At 40.4% G+C, this 20,066-nt stretch overlaps 1 protein-coding gene across 6 annotated transcripts in view; it reads left to right on the plus strand.

Annotated features, from left to right (window-relative positions):
- dtnbp1b (dystrobrevin binding protein 1b) overlaps positions 1-17,668 on the plus strand; it is a 30,315-nt gene extending 12,647 nt beyond the window's left edge. Inside the window, exons 1-5 of one of the 6 annotated variants that reach the window (XM_071499697.1) lie at positions 6,351-6,411; positions 6,539-6,633; positions 10,632-10,799; positions 14,338-14,481; positions 15,893-17,668. In XM_071499697.1, the coding sequence (XP_071355798.1) occupies positions 10,751-10,799; positions 14,338-14,481; positions 15,893-16,233 (534 nt within the window). In that variant the 5' untranslated portion in view covers positions 6,351-6,411; positions 6,539-6,633; positions 10,632-10,750 and the 3' untranslated portion in view covers positions 16,234-17,668. Of the gene's footprint in view, positions 1-6,350; positions 6,728-10,631; positions 10,800-14,337; positions 14,482-15,892 lie in introns of those variants that run through there. The other 5 variants (XM_071499693.1, XM_071499698.1, XM_071499695.1 and 2 more) reach the window with 5 other exon arrangements.
- Positions 17,669-20,066: the final 2,398 nt, after the last annotated feature.

Raw genomic sequence — 20,066 nt, forward strand, 5'->3', positions numbered from 1 at the left:
TCGATTCCTCGTTGTCAGGTGCTTAGAGCCCATTGGTTGAACGCTGATTTACTTGGCAGCCCAGGGATTCTTTTTCTCTCATATTTATCTCTGAGCACAGGGAAGAGTATGGGAAATTTAATTTTTCATTATTCATTAAGACACATTTAATCCCTGTTTGAAAGGATGGGCTTAGCTGCATTTGAATGGCAAATGAAGCAGGACTGGAACTGCAAAATTTTAATTTCTCCCAAGAATTCAATTTCCACACATTAGGTAACATCATTTATCACCCATGCCTCAAACGTTAGTTACACTGGATTTTCAGTATAAAAGTATATGGTATATTCAGTAACCAAGGGTAGCCAGATAAAGTCTGCTGAAATGGCATCAAGGAACAGGAGCAGGGTTCATGTTGCAGGGGAGTACATTTTGTTGATGTATAATGCATAGTCGAATAGTATTTGTTGCTGAAATGTATTTGTTGAGTTTTGGTGTGCATATGCATTGATATTTCACATTTCAGAAAGACTTTTGTCTGGAGTTTCTTAGCACTGAAATGTTTATATCCATCTGTTAAACAGGTTCAGTCTCTCTGATACAAATTCAGAGTTGAATTGTTTTGTCAAGCATTAAATATACAGCCTTTTTCCTAACCTGTATTTAATGCTTGGTGTTAATGTGCACTTATAAACTCTAAAAATGCAAAAATCCACGCCATTTTATTTCCTCTGCTGCTGACCTTTCTAACCATCTGGCCCCTGCTGTTTCTCCCAGCCTGTCTGTTGTGTGACTGCATGCTAACGTATATATATGTATTGTATACGCTTGAATATACACATTCAAAAAGGCCAAATGCCTTGCAGCAGTGGAAATGTTTTGAGGTAAATGTCAGCTTGCGGTGGGAAGCAAAAAGCTACAAAAGTATGTATGTTCACATTACCTGCACAGAATGCATTTGCTCACATTCCCCTGCATCATCTCTGCTTCAGGCTCTTCTGTCCACAATATTTAGATTTTGAACTTCACTTCACTTCATTCACTTCAGAACAAAACAAACAGACATGGCTACACATCCCAGAGCTGAAGTGTTTTTGTTGGTGGAGTTTTGGTTAAACAAGGATGTATAGCTCCATTTGACAGTAAGACAGATTTAAGAACATTATAATAATAAATGCACCTTGAGATCCAGGATGCTCCAGGATGCAGCTTTGTCATCATATAATGTCATATAGTGTTTGCAATCAACTGAGTGAGTTAAACAACTCTGTTAGACATACTGTGTTTTTCACCATTTCTATCAGTCAGTCTGTTTTTTAAGATTTCAACAAAATCATTTAAATAACCTCTCAGCTACATAGCTACATCACACATTAAGTCAGATTAGATTTTCTTTTGAAGTTGCTTGTGGTAATTTAGGACTCAGGTCATGACTGTCTCTTTCCCCTCACCTGTTCTCTCTTTATCTCCTGCCTCATAAGACCCAAACACTCGATACTGCTGGCGCTTTGATTACTTTAAAGCAAATGCTCTTTTAGCCGCCTGGGTTTTTTTTTTTTTTTTTTTTTTTTTTTTATCAAATCTAGCTTTAAGCTCTTTAGATGATACAGACTGAGGCTGCATTCAAATCCCACTGCAGTGCATTCACTGCAAAATTGCCAGAACCTCCCCAGGATTCAAGCATCAGCAACATTAGCTGGGATAAGACCAAGGCAGACATTTTAACCTCAAGTGTTTTATCAGTGGGGTAATAAATAAGGGTCTGTAGTGACAAGTATGAGGACTTGTTTGAATTTATATATCTAGGAATTACTAGAATTATTTATTAGTAGCACAACTTTCAGTGATTTGTGGGGTTATAGTTTTCACTATCTTGAATTTTAATAATAATCATCATTAATAATAATAATGGAAGTTTTGATTAATATTAGAGAGTATCACATAGAGTTGTAACTTGTGAAATAATTCAATTTTTATATAATTCATTTTTAGAAGAGCTGAGCACATGCTCAGTCTCATCTAAATGCGCTCAGTGAGGTTACAGGTCTCACACAGATATGACCTTCACCCACTCTCACATCTAATTGGTACATTCCTAATCCCACTGTACAGTCCTCTGCTGTGAATGGACGGGCAGCTAGCTGACACCTCTGATTTGCTGCAAGGCCTGGCCGTGACCCATCTACTCTATCCATCAATGTGTGTGTGTGTGTGTGTGTGTGTGTGTGTGTGTGTGTTTGTCTGCACACATTCCAGCCTGTCCAAGCAATTTATGTCTTTCTATCCATCTGTTCTTTTAGTGTGACTAATTGACAGACAGTAAAGCAGGTAAATAACTCTGGCAGCTTGTTGTTTTATGCTTTAGCTGGGTGCCTTCATGTGTCTAAGGGCTGTGTAATGGGCCATTTCATCTTGTGTGGAGTCTCTTAGGCTGAACGGTGTCTTTTAAATAGTATAAGTCATAATTTGGGATGAAAAATGTTCTATCCTCTGGTGGTGTTCAAACTGTGCATGACTTAGCAGGGAGCAAGAGGCCCTCCTACTGAGCTTTGCCTTACATGTTGGTGTGCAGTTGCCTGGTTACATGTGTAGTTAGCAAAACTGGTTAAATGTGCGATTCCTACTCAAATTGGATGATGGTTACTGTCGGTCTTAGTGTTTGAAGTGTAACTAAAAATCCTCCCTCACCATTAGCAACACATCACCATTAGACAGATATATGACTCAATAATATCTTGTAATCAGTCACATAGATCAGCAGTGAATGTAAAACTCTCTGTGTTATTTCAGTATTCTCTGTATTTTATTGTATTCATTTCCTCCCAATGAGGCCCCTCGTTAGATACACATCAATTACCACCACATCACAGCAAACACTCATTTGATTACGGACCAGTGAAAGCTAGTTTCTGTCTATTTGCCACCTGTGAACGCCTGGCACATAAAGTAACAATTCTGATTTTTACACCACTCACGTCAGTGGAGACAAATTCACTGTAAATGTTTGAAATGCCTGTGCTGGACAGCTGTGATTTAACACGGGGCAGGACAAATATTGACAAAATAAGAGAGTAGAGCAGATTTGGTAATTAGTTGTTAAAGGGATTCTGTTTTGTGTTGGTAATCAGTCACATAGATTACAGTGGCTGTATTTGCCTTAACACACAGCTTAGTTTCCATGCAACACATCCAGTCAAGATATTACAGGTATACTGCCAGTAGCTGATCCTCGTTACAAATACTGAAGTCTCTATATAAAGCTCCACAGTCATGTTTATTGTGTGCACACAGTAACACATGTCAGTTATACTTGTAAAGTTTAAAAGGCCAAAAGTTTATCCTCAGTCTGAAGGTAAAATGTTTTCTGATTTAAAAAAAGTGGGAAAAATAAACCAGATATATTCAAAATCATTTTCTATACATAATCAGTTTCCCCAGACAGTTGAGTACAGGCGACAAAGCTCACAGCCTTTTTCCTCTGTCGTCTTTTAGTCTCCAGGGCACCTCCACCTAACACAAATGGCTCATTTAGTTCACACAGGGTTTCAGCCTGAATCTGAATTTTACAGGAAAGTTCACATGTGTTCATTGTTTCAGTGTAAATGAGAACAAAGCAAAGCCAGCAACTAGGGGAGAGCATTTTTTTTCAACATTTCAGAAAGCTACTATATAGGTTTTGTCCTTGAAAATGTCACTTTATTCAACAAAGAAACAAATAAGTGAACTTGCAGTTTAAATCTCTGATCCCCAAGGCAAGAGTTGTTAATAAAGCAAACTCATACTACAAAGTAGAACAATAACACTGAATTGCTAGAAGGCAGTGGGAGGCTTAAAATTAGATTTCATATGCGCTAGCGATGTGGAAGATGACTAATACATTTTGGAACATAATGATTTTGTTTTCTTGAGCGAAATACTAATTCAGATGTTGTACCAGCTGTCTTCCAGCTTCACAGGAGTCTGTCACTGATTGTGTGAGTGCTCAAACTCTTTAAAGCTGATGCATTGCAGCCTGAAAAGACAGAAACCTCAGGAAGCTGCCGCCGCTGCAGTTCAGCAGGCCGAGTGATGACAGACGGGTGTTAGAGACCATGAGGTAACAACAGAAAAAAGTGCCACTTGCACTGTGTACATGCATGTGTGAGCTGCAGGGCGTGAGGTTGATCGTTTTGGAGGATGAGTGTGAAGTCATTGTAAGGCCAACGGAGCGAATGTGCATGTGTGTATCGATAGCTTCCGCGCACATTTAGTTTATCCAGCAAAGTGGCTCTTGTGGCTCTCAGCAGCCAGTAAAAGTCATTACAAGATAACACTCAGGGACACAGATAAATGAGTGGATGGTTAATTCTGGAGAATACACTAAGTCACACTTCAGCCACAGTAATGACTCACTCCTGCTTTATTTTTTATGTGTAATGTGCCTGGTCACAGGTGCATGCTTGAGTATGTCTCTCACACACACACACACACACACACACACACACACACACACACAAAGGAGATCGTTCAGTCCCCCTGGAATACACACTTTCTGTATCATGCATATTTGTCACTTAACATGCCACTAACTGTGATGGGTGAGTGTGAGTGACAGAGAGAAAGAAGTGATTATGTGTGTGTGTGTGTGTGTGTGTGTGTGTGTGTGTGTGTGTGTGTGTGTGTGTGTGTTTGTGTTATTTACAGCATGGGGGCTGCCTATGGCGAAAACCTGAGCGCTTGAGAGATACAGCGAGGCGGACAGAATCTAAAAATACCACGGCTGAGTGAGCAGGGCTTAAGAAGAAGAAGAAGAAGAAGAAGCAGTGGCTGTCTCCACTGTCAGGCCTGCCTCTTGGTCTTCAGGCTGCGCGCTGCTGTCTCAGAATGAAATATTAGGCCTTTATAAGCAAATGGAAACAAATCCATCTGAGACCAGACAGCTAATTTAAAGTGAGGGCAAGAACAAGGGGGGCATTTTATATCAGATATGGAACGTTTGATCTTTGGTGAGTGAGTGTGATGTAAAGTGTATGAAATACACTATAACAAGATCATGGATGGATTGTTTGAGCTTTAATCAAAGTGGGGAAAAAAATAATTTGGGCTCATGAGGAATGAGTTTTAGAGTGTCATCCATACTTGAAAAATGCCACAGAGACGCTTTTGTTGACAAATTAAAAATAAATAAAATGCTGAGCATTTTTTTCAGACCTTGGCGTAAACCTACTGCGTTTCAGAGTGTTGGAAATTTTCTGACATCTTCAGCTTTGACTTCAAGGTCACGCCCTCTGACCATGTCCTCGTCCTCTTGTCATCTATTTCTCCAGGAGTGACACACACATGGAAACATCTACCCCCAACACACCCTGCGTATCACTGACTATCCCTCTCTCTCTCTGTCTGTCTTTCTATGTACTGCTCTGTCTTTCTCTCTCACACATACAAACAGTCTCAGAGGACTGTTAGATATCTAATGCTGCCTGCACACAGGCACACAAACACTGGCTCTGATCCCAGGCCTTTGGCGACCATCAAAGGCAAACTGGTCCACTGACACATCCATCTATCCATCCATCCATCCATCCACCCATGCTTCAAACATAACCTTCTCTCCATTGGCACAAGCCTATTGCTGCACGTGATAAGTGAAAATGACTGTGAACCTGCAGTGACTTAATGACTTCTAAACAGACACATTTCCATTTGAAAAGGAGCCTTTTAATGTTACTTATTTAAATGGGGCTCGTCAATGCTCTAAATGCACTATTCTTTATAAATAAGGAATCTTTCTAAACCAAATTCTGAAAGAGCTCTAATTAAGATCAGCACCTCTCACTGAAATGAAATGAGTTCCTGTTGCAAGTGAGCCCTCACTAGCATTGCCCATACAAGAGAAATGTGGTGACCACTCTTGTATGATGAACACTTAACGCCAAGACTTACGTTTTTGCTCTCTGAGCCAAGCTGTGAGAAATTGACTCCATTTAGTCAAATCTAAAGCTTGAGCTGAATCCTAAGGACTTGAATTTCCTTTAATGACGAGTTTCCTCTCCACTCCGCTGCAGACAGTTCTTTCAGGTTTGGTCTCTGCACTTCTATATATAGACCAACATTTACATGCCATATAAAAGAACATTCACAGTTCTGCTTTACTCACACTTGTAAACACAAAGTTACAAATAAAATGCAGACTACAATTTAATGACAGTAAAATTCAAAGTGCATAAGCAGGTAAATGGTTCTCTGCTTGTTTATTATGTCTGTATATGAAATCAGTAAAACAGGTGCATGATCACCCACACATCAGCCAAACACACGTGCATGCTGCCAGACACACAAACACACACACACACACACACCCCCAGATATATCAGCCTTTTCCTGTGGGTTCTGCTTCCTGCATGGGTAGAGCTCATTGCAGACGCTTCTCTGCTGCTGAAAACAGATATGAGTGTAATTACATTAAGAGTCTCATTTCATATTGATCCGTCTGCACAAATAGCCGTCTGAACAAGCAGAACAAGATTATTTAATGTTATTTATGTTCTTTTTATTTCCCCTGGGGTTTGGGATCACACAGTGGAGAGGTGAGGAGGAGAGCAGACGACACAGTGCTGTCATCTGCTGAGCATCCGAGCCAAAATAAACAAACAAACAAAAAAAAACAGCTGTGAGGTCAGTATCACTTTTTCATTTTTTTTTTTTTTTTTGGACTACATGATGATTGCGGGAACAGACGCACCGAGTAAGACAGCAAGTACAAACTCAGGTAGTACACCAGAATTTTAACTTCCCTGTAACATGTTGTGAATATTTTGTTTTCATTTTGAAAGCACAACTATGACAGTAAACTCACTGCCAGAGACTTTGTGACCGTCATTCATGTGTTGATTTTGTCTTTTTCTCATGGAGGAAATTCCCCTTTGTGTTCATTTCAGAAAAGAGTTCACTGTTAGATTGTAACAGCTCTCTGCTCAAGTGCCATTGAAAAACGGTCGCCTTTGTAATTGACTATAATGTCATTTCATTTCACGTCATCTTCACGAGTAATAATACAGATGCGTTTGTGCTTATGAAACATCAGCAGATGTGAATGTCTGCGTGAACGTGTGGTCACAATCGTACACAATGAATCAAGCCATACAAGCGTGTCGTAGACTGTTTTGTGATGTTGTAGGAGCATTTGTGTGTTTGTGTGTTAGTCTTTCCGACTCTAAATGTGCACTGAGGTGAGTCTGCAGGTATATCTGCGCAGCTGTATGAAGCAGCGCTTGCAGAACAGCCTGTACGGGTAGAAATTGTTGGACTTAGTGACTTGTGCTCTTACACTTAAGTCATCAGCACTGACTTAATCCTGTGGGCTAAATATGAGCCAGAGCTAAAAATAGAGCCTGTAGCTACAGTAACGTGCGTGGCAGGATGTGGTTATCTGGTAGATGATGATGAAGAAAAGACCAAGAAGAAGGAAGGAGGAGATGGAAGGAGATATTAGTGAGAAAAGAGGTAGTATAAGAGGAGAAACTTATGCAATAGGGTTAATGTTTTAAAGAAGCCTGGAAAGATTTTTTTTTTTTAATTAACATTAAACGTAGAAAATAATATTCATTTGAATGTTTGAGGGCAATACTGACATAAACTACTCCTACCAATGCTTAATGTCTTGTTAGGTTAAGAAGCTCTGTGTTTCAGGATATATTTGAACTGGCAACTGTCACAACTGTTTGTATGTAGATTTAATAGCGAAAGGAAGGGCGGGTTTGCACATTGAGACAGACAGTCGGATGAACACAAACATTCGGCAGGTACATATAGATAGCGCAGGCTAATAATGGATTGAGAATTAGATTAGAGAGAAAGAGATAAAAGAGACAGCATGTAGCTCTGTCGTTAATGCTGTCTGTCCACAAGTCCTAATTATAACTAAACTCACTGCCCTCTTTCACCGTTACTCTCTCTGCATCCCCTGTTACCAACCCCACACAATGCTTCACGATCTGAACAAAGCTTCCCTGAGGCCCCTAATCTAATAGAGCAGTCTCTACAAGACGTCCACATAAACACACACCCACCAGCCGAGGGAAGGGCAGAGTCGGGGGGGTAGTGACGGAGAAAAAGATGGGATGTCAGATTAAGGCGATAAATTGGACACTGAGTGAGGAATGGGAGAGAGAGAGAGGGAGAGCTTTTCTTTTCCATGTCACCAAGGGCTGTTGGTGTGAGGTTCATCATGAGTGAGCTCTGCTGGGACCTCATTGTTCTGTTCTTCTTGTGTGTGTGTGCCCATCTGCCACATCCCCCTGTAGGGCCCAGTCTGTTTTATCAGGACTCTGTTCTGTGTGAGGTGCCTGCTCTCTGATCCTGCAGTGGAGTTAACACAACTCAGCCAGCATATTGATTTTGGGGTGGCTGGTGCAGGGTTTGAAGCGGGGGGGGGGGGGGCTGACCTCCCTGATTAAGCCTTGGATCCCCCCGAGGTGGTAAAAACAACAGTTCAGGGGGTTGAAACATTTATACATCCTTCTAACCTGTAATTGTAAATATTACAATATATTTCCCATATTCATGCCTGAAAGAATGTTGCAATATGATTTCAGACACCCCTAACGTGGACCGTACCATTTCTTAACCTTACGTCAGTCTTGTCTTGTCTACCTGCCTCACTCCATCAGTGGCTCACAGGGGTTAAATTGGGCTGGAGCCTGTTGGAGATGAGCTCCGTCTCCTTCAATATCATAACATCACATTACACTTGCATTTTTTTAATGTCCCAGAACCAGCAGTGCTGAGCAATTCTTTACAGGCTTTCAATAAGCTTTTAACAGTGGAAGAGAATATGTGACATTCTTGACTCATTTTGTTGAGAGAAAATGAACAGAAATAAATTCACATTGACAAGGCATCTTTTTAAACCATCATTCCCGTCCATATTAAACCAGGATCAAAGATACGGGTCACATCAGACATTTTATTTGTAGCGGCCTGGCTCTTGCCACAGTAGTTAGTGTCAGCGAGTGGTTTTATATAATGCTGTCATCTATCAGAGGGAGACGAGAGAACTGAAGAGACAGCCTGTCCGAGACTCCAGGCTGCAGCTGTGCACAGACACACAAACACACACACCACAGGGTCATGCTTTCTATCACCCCATCTTTTGAATATGCTCCTCTCTCTCTCCTGACCCGTCCATACAGACTGCCCCAACATCTTAAACTGCAAGGACAGTGTGGTAAGTGTGGTGATGAGACCAATCACAGTCTGCCCCAGAGTCCTGCCTGAACCAATTAGAATCCAGTAACTGCCCCGTCAAGACCAGTCACATCTAAGAATCGCTGTCCAGCATATTAAATCACCCCCTTACTTTTATATGCTACCAATGGATGTCTTGCAGAGGTTTTACAAAATAATTGCATGTTTTAAGATAAAATACAAGACCATTTAACAATGCAAAGCCACACATTCAGTATCTAATAGACCCTTTTTATGTAGGTCAAACTCAGTAACTATATAATCACTTAACAACCATCTAATCTTCAAGTTCAAAAAAAGAATAAAAACATAACACTCAAGTGTTTTTCCAGACATCATCACTGTCCCTTTACTGCCACAGCACGACTGAGGATTCAGACAGCAGGAGACGAGGCATGGTTTACTGAAGTGTTAGCAGCAGAGGGGGTTGTTTGAGTGAGACTTCACTGAATGTGGCTCCTCCTGTGCAACCCACAAGAGACAGCACTGAGTTGCTGAATGCCAAGTGAATCGCTGAATATGTGAACATGTGAGCATTGAGCTCAGCATCGTTCTGCTTTAGTTAAGGTTGACCCTGGCCTGAGGAGGAAAAGTTTGGCCTCCCTCTATCTGACGCAGTCATTAATGTCAGATCACGATGCCGTGATCAAAACAGTGTTTGGAAAGTAAGTAAGATAGGTCAATAAAAAAAGAAGAAAAATAAAAGAAAAAGGATGATTTCATAACATTAATCACTTCTGAAAACCTTGAGCTGAAAACTTTAGCTCATATTGTAAATATTCAGCTAAATTTAGACATACTTTTTTGCATTTATCAATAATTTTCATGTTTTATAATGTTTTAAATGTTAAACTATTTTAGTGTCCTTTTTTTTAAATAATTAAAATCTGTGAGAGGGATGTTCAAACGTGCCTCTCTTTGAGCTCTTCATGTGACTTTCAGCAAGGATGTTCATTTGGTTCACTTTATAGGTGTCCTGTGAAGTTTTCCTCTGAAAACCAAAGAAAAAGTTTTTAATGTTTGTGGGAAATGTTCAGGGTTGCTTTCATTTTAAAGCAACACTGGGTACCTTTTGAAAAAAGAAATAACACATTGTTCTTTTTAGAAATGACAAGTTCAATTTATGAGCTGTGAAATGAACCATTGCTCAATTCAGTACACTCAGGGGTTTTGCTGCTACAGCCTTACTTGGTCTGGTATGACCACAAGCAATTTTAGCACATTTTAGATTTAGAATGCTGTAAAACAGGCATAACTGTATCAGTGCACTGACTTTGTGACTCTTTCCTACTTGTGTTCCTCTTGCACTGGATTACACCACTGACCTTTATTTCATAAATACTGTATCACTTGTGGCCACAGTGGCTGCTGTTCAGCAAAAGTTACATAGTGTTGCTTTAAAAACTTTCTCCTGTTGTGTTTTATAGTGGAGCTGGATGCGGAGCACCCACAGAGAGTCCCGGGTGCAGAACAGGGAGGGGTCCCACCCCCCCAGGTCAAGTTGAAAGACAGGCAGAAGTTCTTTGAGGAGGCCTTCCAGCAAGACATGGAGCAGTATCTGTCTACTGGCTACCTGCAGATCGCCGAGAGGAGAGGTGAGAGGGGGGGTCGCAGTCATGCTCTGTGATTATACTCAAACAGCTTAAAATTTAGTTTTTTTTTTTGTGATCTGATGCCTGCAGAGGAAAAGTGAAAATGTTGGGGAGTTGACATTTAGGTAATTGTATCTGTAACCTATTCAAGGGTGAATGCAAAGCCATCCAGCATTCAAATGAATTAATTTCAGACTCCTGATACCATCAAGTGAAACCCTCACACTTCAACCGCATATCACAAGATTGAGCCGTAATAGCTTTCTGCAGCGGGGCTCCACACTCTGAGAGCCTGTCGCTAAATACACAAACAGAGCCATCACTTTGAAAAATGCCACCACGCCATACATATGTAGTTTTCCACTGGGATTGTAATAGAATCCAGCTCCAATTTACCCCATATATTGCCGCCAAAAGTCTGTGCTGAAATACCCAAAGGATGTGCTGAAATGAGGGAGTGCAAAAGAGATACCCTGCACTGAAAGATGTATTGGACTCTAACAGGCCCAGCATTTGTAATGTGATTTTTCTTCTTCTTTTACCCATTTATCCTCCTCACTTAATCCCCTGGAAATGGCTTATTGAGAGGATGGTAGAGCAGTGAGGAAGGAGGAGAGATGGATCGAAAGGAAAGAGGTTTAAAGACGGGGGGGGGGGGGGGAATTGAGAGACTTCACCGTCACTCAAAATTTCTTTTTACAAATTAGTGTTTTTTATAATGAACCCCCATGAAAAAAACAAGCACCAAAGCATGGAGTCAGGTGCGGTCAGTGAAATCTTCACACTTCATAATCCAAAGACTTGTCAGAACCATGCATGTCCACCATTGATTCGTTCATGGTAAAAAGACAGTAGAGATGTTAACATTTAGACTTCACTTGTCAAATAATGTGATTCACATTACAGAGACAAACGTGGGCTGGAAGACAAAAATCCACAGCAGACAGATTTGTCATAATTTCTAGAGGAATATTTGTATTCATTTACAGAGGAGGCTTGGATTATTATTCTGGTGATACATATCTGAAAATAGAGCTACTGTGTGAGAGCTGAATAACATAGCACACTGCGTCACGCAGCTACAAATCTCTACAGAAGGGCGGCGCCACTGAGGAGCAAGAATGCAGCTGGGGACACTGAGAAAGAGGGGGAAAGAAAAACAGAAATAAACCCAAAGGAGACTGTCAAGGAAAAGAGAGAAAGGGCTGTGGATGTCATAAACCACTGAGCCATCAAAAGCCAGTCTCAAGGGTACACAGTCTCACACACACACACACAAACACACGCACACGCACACATGCTCTGCAGTCTCACTGCAGGCAAAAAGAGTCCTTCCCAGCAGGGGAACCTTTTAGGCAAGGTCATAGCGGGGCTAAAAGAAGAGTATGTTAGAGGCAGTCACATGGAAATGATGTTCTCAATGCAGTGCTTTCTGGACCAAGACTTTCACAACACAACCATAGTCTTGGTTCAAATGTGTGTGTGTGTGTGTGTGTATAGCATATGTGTGTTCACATGCTGGAAACACAGCTGCATTTGGGACTGAGAACTGAGTCAACATCCTCCATCCTATGTTTTATGAGGCTGAATGGCTGCTATGTGGTGGTAATTGCGTAGCTGACAGGCGAGATATGGAAACACACATGAGAAGAGGCTGCACACTGAGGAGTCATTAGTGAGCATTAGACACGAGTTTCTCCAAAGATGTGTCACAGAGAACACCACCGCTGTCTCCACAGAGGAAGAGAGAGAAGGAGGAGAATGTGTGTGCAGGGCTGATTTTGTATGCGTGTAAGTTAAATACACAACATCTCCATTTGTTTGTGTATTTGCATTTCATTCATTCCGTTTTTTTTGTTTATGCTTTTAGAATCAGATTATATGTGTGTAAAATACATTTGTGGACATTCAGATGAATTGCCAAAGTTGAGGCATCTGAAAATATGACTCTCATTTGTGTGTCTACAGTGCTTGTGTGTGTGTGTGTGTGTGATGATTTTTGTGATGATGTGTGTTGCTGTTATAAGGAGAGGGAGACTTTTGGGGCAGTCTCCATGGGAAATAATATTCCCCTTCTTTCTCTCTCTCTTCACTCTATTCTGCTCTCCCTCCCTGTGCCGCCCTCCTCTGCTCTCCTCATTTCCTTGAGGTACGGTAGCCAATGGCATCTTCTCTCACTGCTGTGCTCCGGCCAATCACTTCCCTTCTTCCTCTTGTGCTTGCAAATGTAACCCCCTCACCCACCCACCCTGCGCTCCCCTCCTGCCATCCCCACAGTGCACCGACTGGCTGTTTGTGACGCATGCAGCACATCTAATGGTAGTGAACAGGGTGGGGGTGGGGGGGGGGGGGGGGGGGGTGGGGGGGGCTGTACTCCTGCAAGGTGGTGAATCCAGGATTGTGGTAGCTCATGTGTGAGCTGGTGAGTAGCAGAGTTTCCAATGATTTCATGGTATGCTGCCTGTAATGCAACAAGCTAATTTGACTGTTTTAATGTTGCTTCAGCCGCATTCATAAATAAATAAGAGACTGGTTAAGTGGTTTGAATTACCTTCATTACTTTGCCTCATCACATGTCAGAAAAGTTATGGGGATAATTTAGAATCAAACGCAATACAATCACTGTCATGCTGAATTTAGCATTCACTGAAGTTCAGCCTGTCTGGTTTTCACCTGGTCTATGTATTGTATTGTTGTTGGTTCTAAATGTCCGATCTCACTTAATGTTCCTTCAGTGGAGTGGTGATGTGTTCACTGGTCAACCTTTCGTTCCATTTGTAGTTCAATGGAATTTTTAGGTGTTTTACAGAAGCCAAGGCCTGAACTTTACAGGTGGGTCATTATTTAGCATTATTCACCTCTTTGGGGTCAACCCATTATTTTCAACTGGCAGAAACTAGATATGCACCTTTGACTCACCTTGGTCCACTTAAAGGATAGGTACATGTTTTTTTCATGTCTGTCTCAAACAACGCTCATCATTCCGTATGTACATTAAAAGAGATATGGTTTGCTGCAAATAAAAATATCCCTTCCGCATACAGTACCAATGTAAGTGATGGGGGACAAAGTCACATTAGTCAAATCAAGTAGGTATCTACCAGATTTACTCTTCTTTGTATTTTCTTTGAACTGCACAGTGACTCATTGCTCTGTCTATGTACATGTGGGCATGTAAGTACTAAGATAAACTTAAAAAAATGTGAACCTATCCTTTAGTGATGTTGTAGGTGTTGCTTGTCGCCATCATGCACAGCTTCCTACACACACTGACATTGGCCGATCCATTATTTGTGGTAATGCTTTGGATCATAAGGTAAACAAAATGTCCCATGTACACAAGCTTACCCATTTCAAATGCCATCCAGCTTCAACGTGCCCATTTGCTTCTGCTTGGCAAATCTTAGAATGAAAAAAGAACAACACAAAAAAAACAAACACCCAAAGCATCTCTCTTCCTGGACTCAGCCCCTTGTTTCTGCCCTCTGAATGCTTCAGTCTCGTGTGAGGCTAATAACTTGTTGTCCCTCGTTGTATCCAGAGCCAATAGGAAGCATGTCATCCATGGAGGTGAACGTGGACATGCTGGAGCAGATGGATCTGATGGACATGTCTGACCATGAGGCCCTGGATGTGTTTCTGCACTCTGGGGGAGAGGACAACAGCGCTGCTTCACCTGTCACAGGTAGGTGGACACACACACACACACACACACACACACACACACACACCCAGAGCAGAACACAGCAGATTAATTCAAACTATAATAATACACACAACATTTAATTACAGAACCAAAATCATTTTCTACAGCCAAGTTGTATCAAAGAATGTGCTGAGGCAGGAATATGTGACTGACAGGCATAATGTTTAGACGTGATGCACCATCTGTCCACATCTGCTTGGGAAACGTCTTGTTACAGTCAACAACCATACAGCATCTCACTGACAGCTCGTCTTTGTCTAAAAGTAACTGAACGCAACTTTAATGCAACTCTCTGAACAAAATTCTTGCAAATTCACACGAAACCTATGTAGTAATTCCAACAACCTGAACAGAGATCCAAAGATCTCGGCTTTTCTTAGCAGTTGTTGGCCTAAGATAGCGAATAAATAATGAATAATAATAAATAATAGAATTGTTTGGGGTGTTTTTTAGAGAAAAGGATGCAATTCCCCACAGACCATTAACAGTAGAAGAATGTGGATCTGACAGAACAACAGCAGGTGATGGAATTTTTATCCACCTACCTACCATCCTACCATCTTACCAACCTACGCTGATGTGTATCTGTTTTAAACTAAAGGGTCATTCCATGTCAAATCAACAGAGGCCTCCTGACTGACCATCTTAGATTTGGTTCATACTTTGTGTAAGTAATGTAATTGTACCTAACAACTAGTGTGCAATCTTTTCAGTTTGTATCTTTAGTTCTTGAGATATGAAGGCTTTAAAAAAGAGTCTGTGGCCCTAATAAATGAGCGTTGCTAAAAGATTTGCCAAGTTATGGCTTGCTGAAAATTGTAGGAAAAAAATATTTTAGGCTTTTGGAGCCCTCTATATCTTCACACTTAAGATATTTTAAATTTCTATATATAATACTCATGTTACTACTTTCTTAGCAACTAGATGCATGTCTGAAACAAATTTCTGATTTATGAGGCATTAAAAATGAAAAAAAACAAGATTTCACACGTGTGCATATTGCCTATATATGACAAAGTCTACCCTAAAAACATTCATACCACTGGAAAGAACTTGTTTTAATCAGTAAATGCTCTAAACATGAAGTTGGTACCTTGAACCAAACTGTATTTAAGGTGTTAAATAAGGTGTTTTCTTCCTTGGTTGCCATGGATTTTGTTTACTTACACACATGCTGCTTTCTTGACGTAGCCATGTGCTTGTGTTCCTTGCATCTCTGTCTCCGCCCCTTACCTTATTCTGTTTATTAGTCGGTCAGTGTCTGACTTTGTTTTCACCTGTTCCTGGATTAACCAGCGATGTTTCCCCTGTGTGTTTGACCTGTACATAAATATAAACTGGATGATCGGGCGTAGAATTAATTTATCTAAGTGGCTCCTCTTTCTCTCAGGTCCTGATGTAGAGTCTTTCACCACAGAGATCAGTCTCCAGGTTCCCACCCAGGCTGAGCTACGCCACAAGCTTTCCTCCCTTTCATCCACCTGCACTGACTCAGCCAGCCAGGACACGGAGGCCGGGGAGGATGATGAGGATGAGGAGGAGGAGGAGACTGAGCAAGGGGGTGGAGGAGGTGTTGTTGGAGGATCAGGGGGAGGAGGAAGGAGGAGACGGCCGCCGGTGGTGGTGACCCTGGATGAAGAGGAGGTGCACCCGGATACAGCGTTGGTGGACAGGGTGGACCAAGAGGACCAGGCCAGCAAAGACTGTGTGGAGAGCAGGCAGAAGGTTTGAGGAGAGCTGGACTGGATTTAAACACAAACACACAAACATACAGAGCTGCCAAATCAAACTCGGACACATAACAAAATTGGCTTCCTTCTCAAATTCCTTCCATATTGAAGAAAAGTATATAAAAGAAAATATGCTGAGGTTGCACTAACTGCCACATGACCTTGCCTTAAAAGACCACTGAGTTTTCAATTCTAATTGAATCCTTTAAAAAAAAAAAAAGGTTTGAGTTCCCTTTAGTATAATAGCATTGAATGACTTAACATGCACATCAGTAGTTTGGCATTATTCAGAGAATGCTCTAATATTCTGTTTCTGTGTTTGTGCATGTTGAGACCAGGAGATGCCTGTTACTGACAAGTGACGGGGACATAAACAAGTATACACTAAAATCATCCATATGTCCCCTTCAGGTTGCGTCCTGTCGTGCTCATGCTCAGTGTGCTGTTGTGCAATCTTCTATGTGCTGGACATTGGTGAAACTTCTGTAGAACATAAATACATGATGGTGGTCGGAACTACCAAATCCTTGCCAAAATGAAGAGGCTATCACCAGCTCTGCCAGGTTTATAACATTTTATTTTTAAAGTAAAGTAAGTTTTTAATCACTGCAAGTATTTCTGATTTGGGCTTTCTTGATATTGTATTCTTTTGACCACTTAAAGGGTATGTTCATCCAAATTTTGACACGTTTTCTCACTTAGCTCTAGCCGAGCAGGTAGTGGCCCAGGAATAGACGATTCCTGTTGCGTCTTTCTTTCTACAAACAATTACTTGTCCTTATGCCAAATAATAAATTTTTATATTTCAAAACCTGAGCTACTAAACTCTACCATGATTATTCATAATTTGGGTGAACCGACCTTTTAATACTGTAAATGCTGAACAGTTAGCACAAGGCATTTGACAAATGACCTGCAGGGGCCACATGGATGACTTTTTCATGATTTTATGGATAAGCTGAATCCCCAAAGCTTCTTGCATTCCTTTGACTGTGCAAGATTCTGCAATATTTTAAATGTATACTACCAATTGGATAATACTTTTGTGCCCTTGGCTTTGATAAACATGGCATGCAGTCACCTGGTAGTGGGTTATATACCACTCAGTACTGTATAGCTGACAGATTGGTGGAGTTCAGGTACTGTGATTTCAATGATTTAACACAAACAATCACATGCGGGAGAGTTGCCCTCTGGAATCTGGAATTCCTTTCACCAGTAATATTTGGGTGAACTTCTCCTTAGGACCAAATCAATGTTTGGACTGTGTGCTATGCACTGGACGACACCCAGGAGGTTTAACTGTATCCAGATCTTTTTTTTTTTTCTTTTTGTAGAGAGATGTTGACGTTTGTGCAATGTGACAGCATTACTCATTCCTTTCTTTTCCCCTGCCTACAGTTTCTGACTTGTTGGTAATAAATGTTTCTCCGCCAGCATTGTTTAATTTTCATCTAAGCATTTCAGGAACAAGTTAAAGAGTGAAATGTGAGCAGGATTTAGGGTTTGAGCATGTTAACAGTCCCTGTGCGCTCACTCATAATTTACAGTGCTGTCTGAGCTCTTTACAAATGGAAAGCCGACACGAATAGATGGATGGAGTATTCAGCAGGGGTGGAGAGTCGGTCTGAAATACAGCAGTTTTCTCTTGGAGAATATTTTACCATGTATATATTCATTATTACAGTTAAATGTCTTTTAAACTGACAAATAAGGAAAAGCAATACTAGTGTTACGCTGAGAGTAAATGACATTTGAAGGCTGAGAGTGGATGCGTCCATGTGTTCATTGTGAATAGAAAATAGCTGGTGTCGAAGCGTGACGCTCAATCGAGTGCACTTTAATTAAGGTTATGAGGAACTACAGGGCCCTCCAGTAGTTTGCATGTACAATGTGTGGCGAGTGCATAGATTGATAAGGCCTGTGTTAAATGAACAGAAAAGCACTTCTAATATCCTGCACCCGCTGCTGCTGCTGCTGCTTCCTGTGGAAGCAGATAGTGTCCCGGTGCAGCCTTAAATCTTTTATCTATTTAGATAATAATTTCACTGCAGTCTTTTGACATTTGTCCTGCTGTAAAGGGTCAGCTCACCCAAAGTACAACAAAACATTTACTCACTTGCCTCCTAAAATATGTATTTTAACTTCTTTATTTGCCCACGTTTTAAAATCACTTATATTTCTGCCTCCATCCAAATACAATCACAGCATAAAATTTAATAATTTACACATCTAGCTGTTATACATTTGACCAGAAACAACATCCTGGTTTCTCTGGACGATCCACAGGCCTCAATGTCAACTTTACTGGAACTACTTACTTGGAAGAAAGTTGTTAAACAGTTAACAGTGAGGTCAACAGATTAGCTGCATGGCAACTAATGATTAGTTTTATTATTGATTAGTGTGCCAAATATTTTCTCAGTTTATCAATTAGTAACCCAGATACCCAGTCCAAGGTGATACCTTCAATTTACTTGTTTTGTCTGAAAACAGTCCAAAAATATTCAGTTTCCAATTTAAGAAGCCTGAGAAAACCTGCAAATATTCACCTGAGAAGCTAGAACCATTTAATTTTTTGGCATTAAGTTTAAATACATAATTTAAATGATTGTTTATTGAGATAGTTGTCAATTGACAGCTATAGATTGGATACTACAAGAGGTAAGTGAGGACATTCTTTTGTAATTGATCTAAAATGATCCTTTAATGCTACTAGTCTTCCCCATATGAGAACATGAAATCTAAATTATGAAACTGTTCAAACCATTTATTCTTGAAGTCATGTCAGAAGTCGGCACACAAAGAGACACATGAGCAGGCTGGAAAGAAATGACAGTGAATTGTCGGTAAGTTTTTATTAAACCTTAAGTACAAACTGCAAAAGTAAAAAACTGTCAATATAACCAACATGAGACTCTCTTTCCGAGTGGAGGGAAAGGCCGAGATGCGGCACTAATAAATTAAGTCACCAGAGACCCCACTGTGAGCAAGTATTTTATACTGTAGAAAATGGAAGAAACAAACAAACAATAAAAGAACTGAAAAGCAAACAAAAAAAAAAAATCCCGTCAGAATAAAATATATTGTAAGGCCATAAAAACTTGACAACCACTTTTTTATGTTGAAAACACCCGACTTGGTATTTCATTAAATAGTCCTAAAACAGTTCAGTCTTCTGCGAGGGACGACAACCAACAAACTGGATTATAGGATTTTTCCTTGACAGTCACCACTGGCAAGCTCAGTGCAACATGAGTAGCTACTACATTTTTGTTGAATTTTCAGTAATGAAAATGTAAAAACCCATTTTTTTTTTTTTTTAGTGAACATATCTTTTTTTCCCTTTTCTTTAAAAAAGTAAAGCTAAACAAACAAAACTAGGTTGGGGGCAGTCGTTGGCTACTCAATATCTTCTTTCTTAGTGATATAAGCAGCACTTAAAATTTTTATACACGTTTACCAGAGCAACCCTGTAAGCATCAAACTCACATAGATGAAGAAAGGGAAATGTAAGGCTTTTTCTTCATCAAGCACTCTCCTCTGGAACTTTTTCTCTCTCCTCTGTATTTCTTCCTTCCTTTCTTTCTTCCTTAACCCCAGGAAAAAGGCTCAAGTATTTAAAGAAATTTACAGGATTATGTACAAAAAAAGTTGATGTTTTGTTTGTGTTGGACTTTTTCCTCTCTCTAAAAATCACTCATAATATATCTAGAAAAGGGAACAAAAGCAAAAAGCCAAAAAAAAAAAAAAAAGCACAATGAAAGAAAAAAAACAAAAACAAACAAAACTTGGATTTGATATTTCACATTTTACACTCTTTGACTAGTGGCT

This window comes from Trachinotus anak, unplaced genomic scaffold (genome assembly GCF_046630095.1).
Source record: "Trachinotus anak isolate AG129_WGS33_773 ecotype Australia unplaced genomic scaffold, CSIRO_AGI_Tana_v1 ptg000016l, whole genome shotgun sequence".
NCBI classification, from domain to species: domain Eukaryota; kingdom Metazoa; phylum Chordata; class Actinopteri; order Carangiformes; family Carangidae; genus Trachinotus; species Trachinotus anak.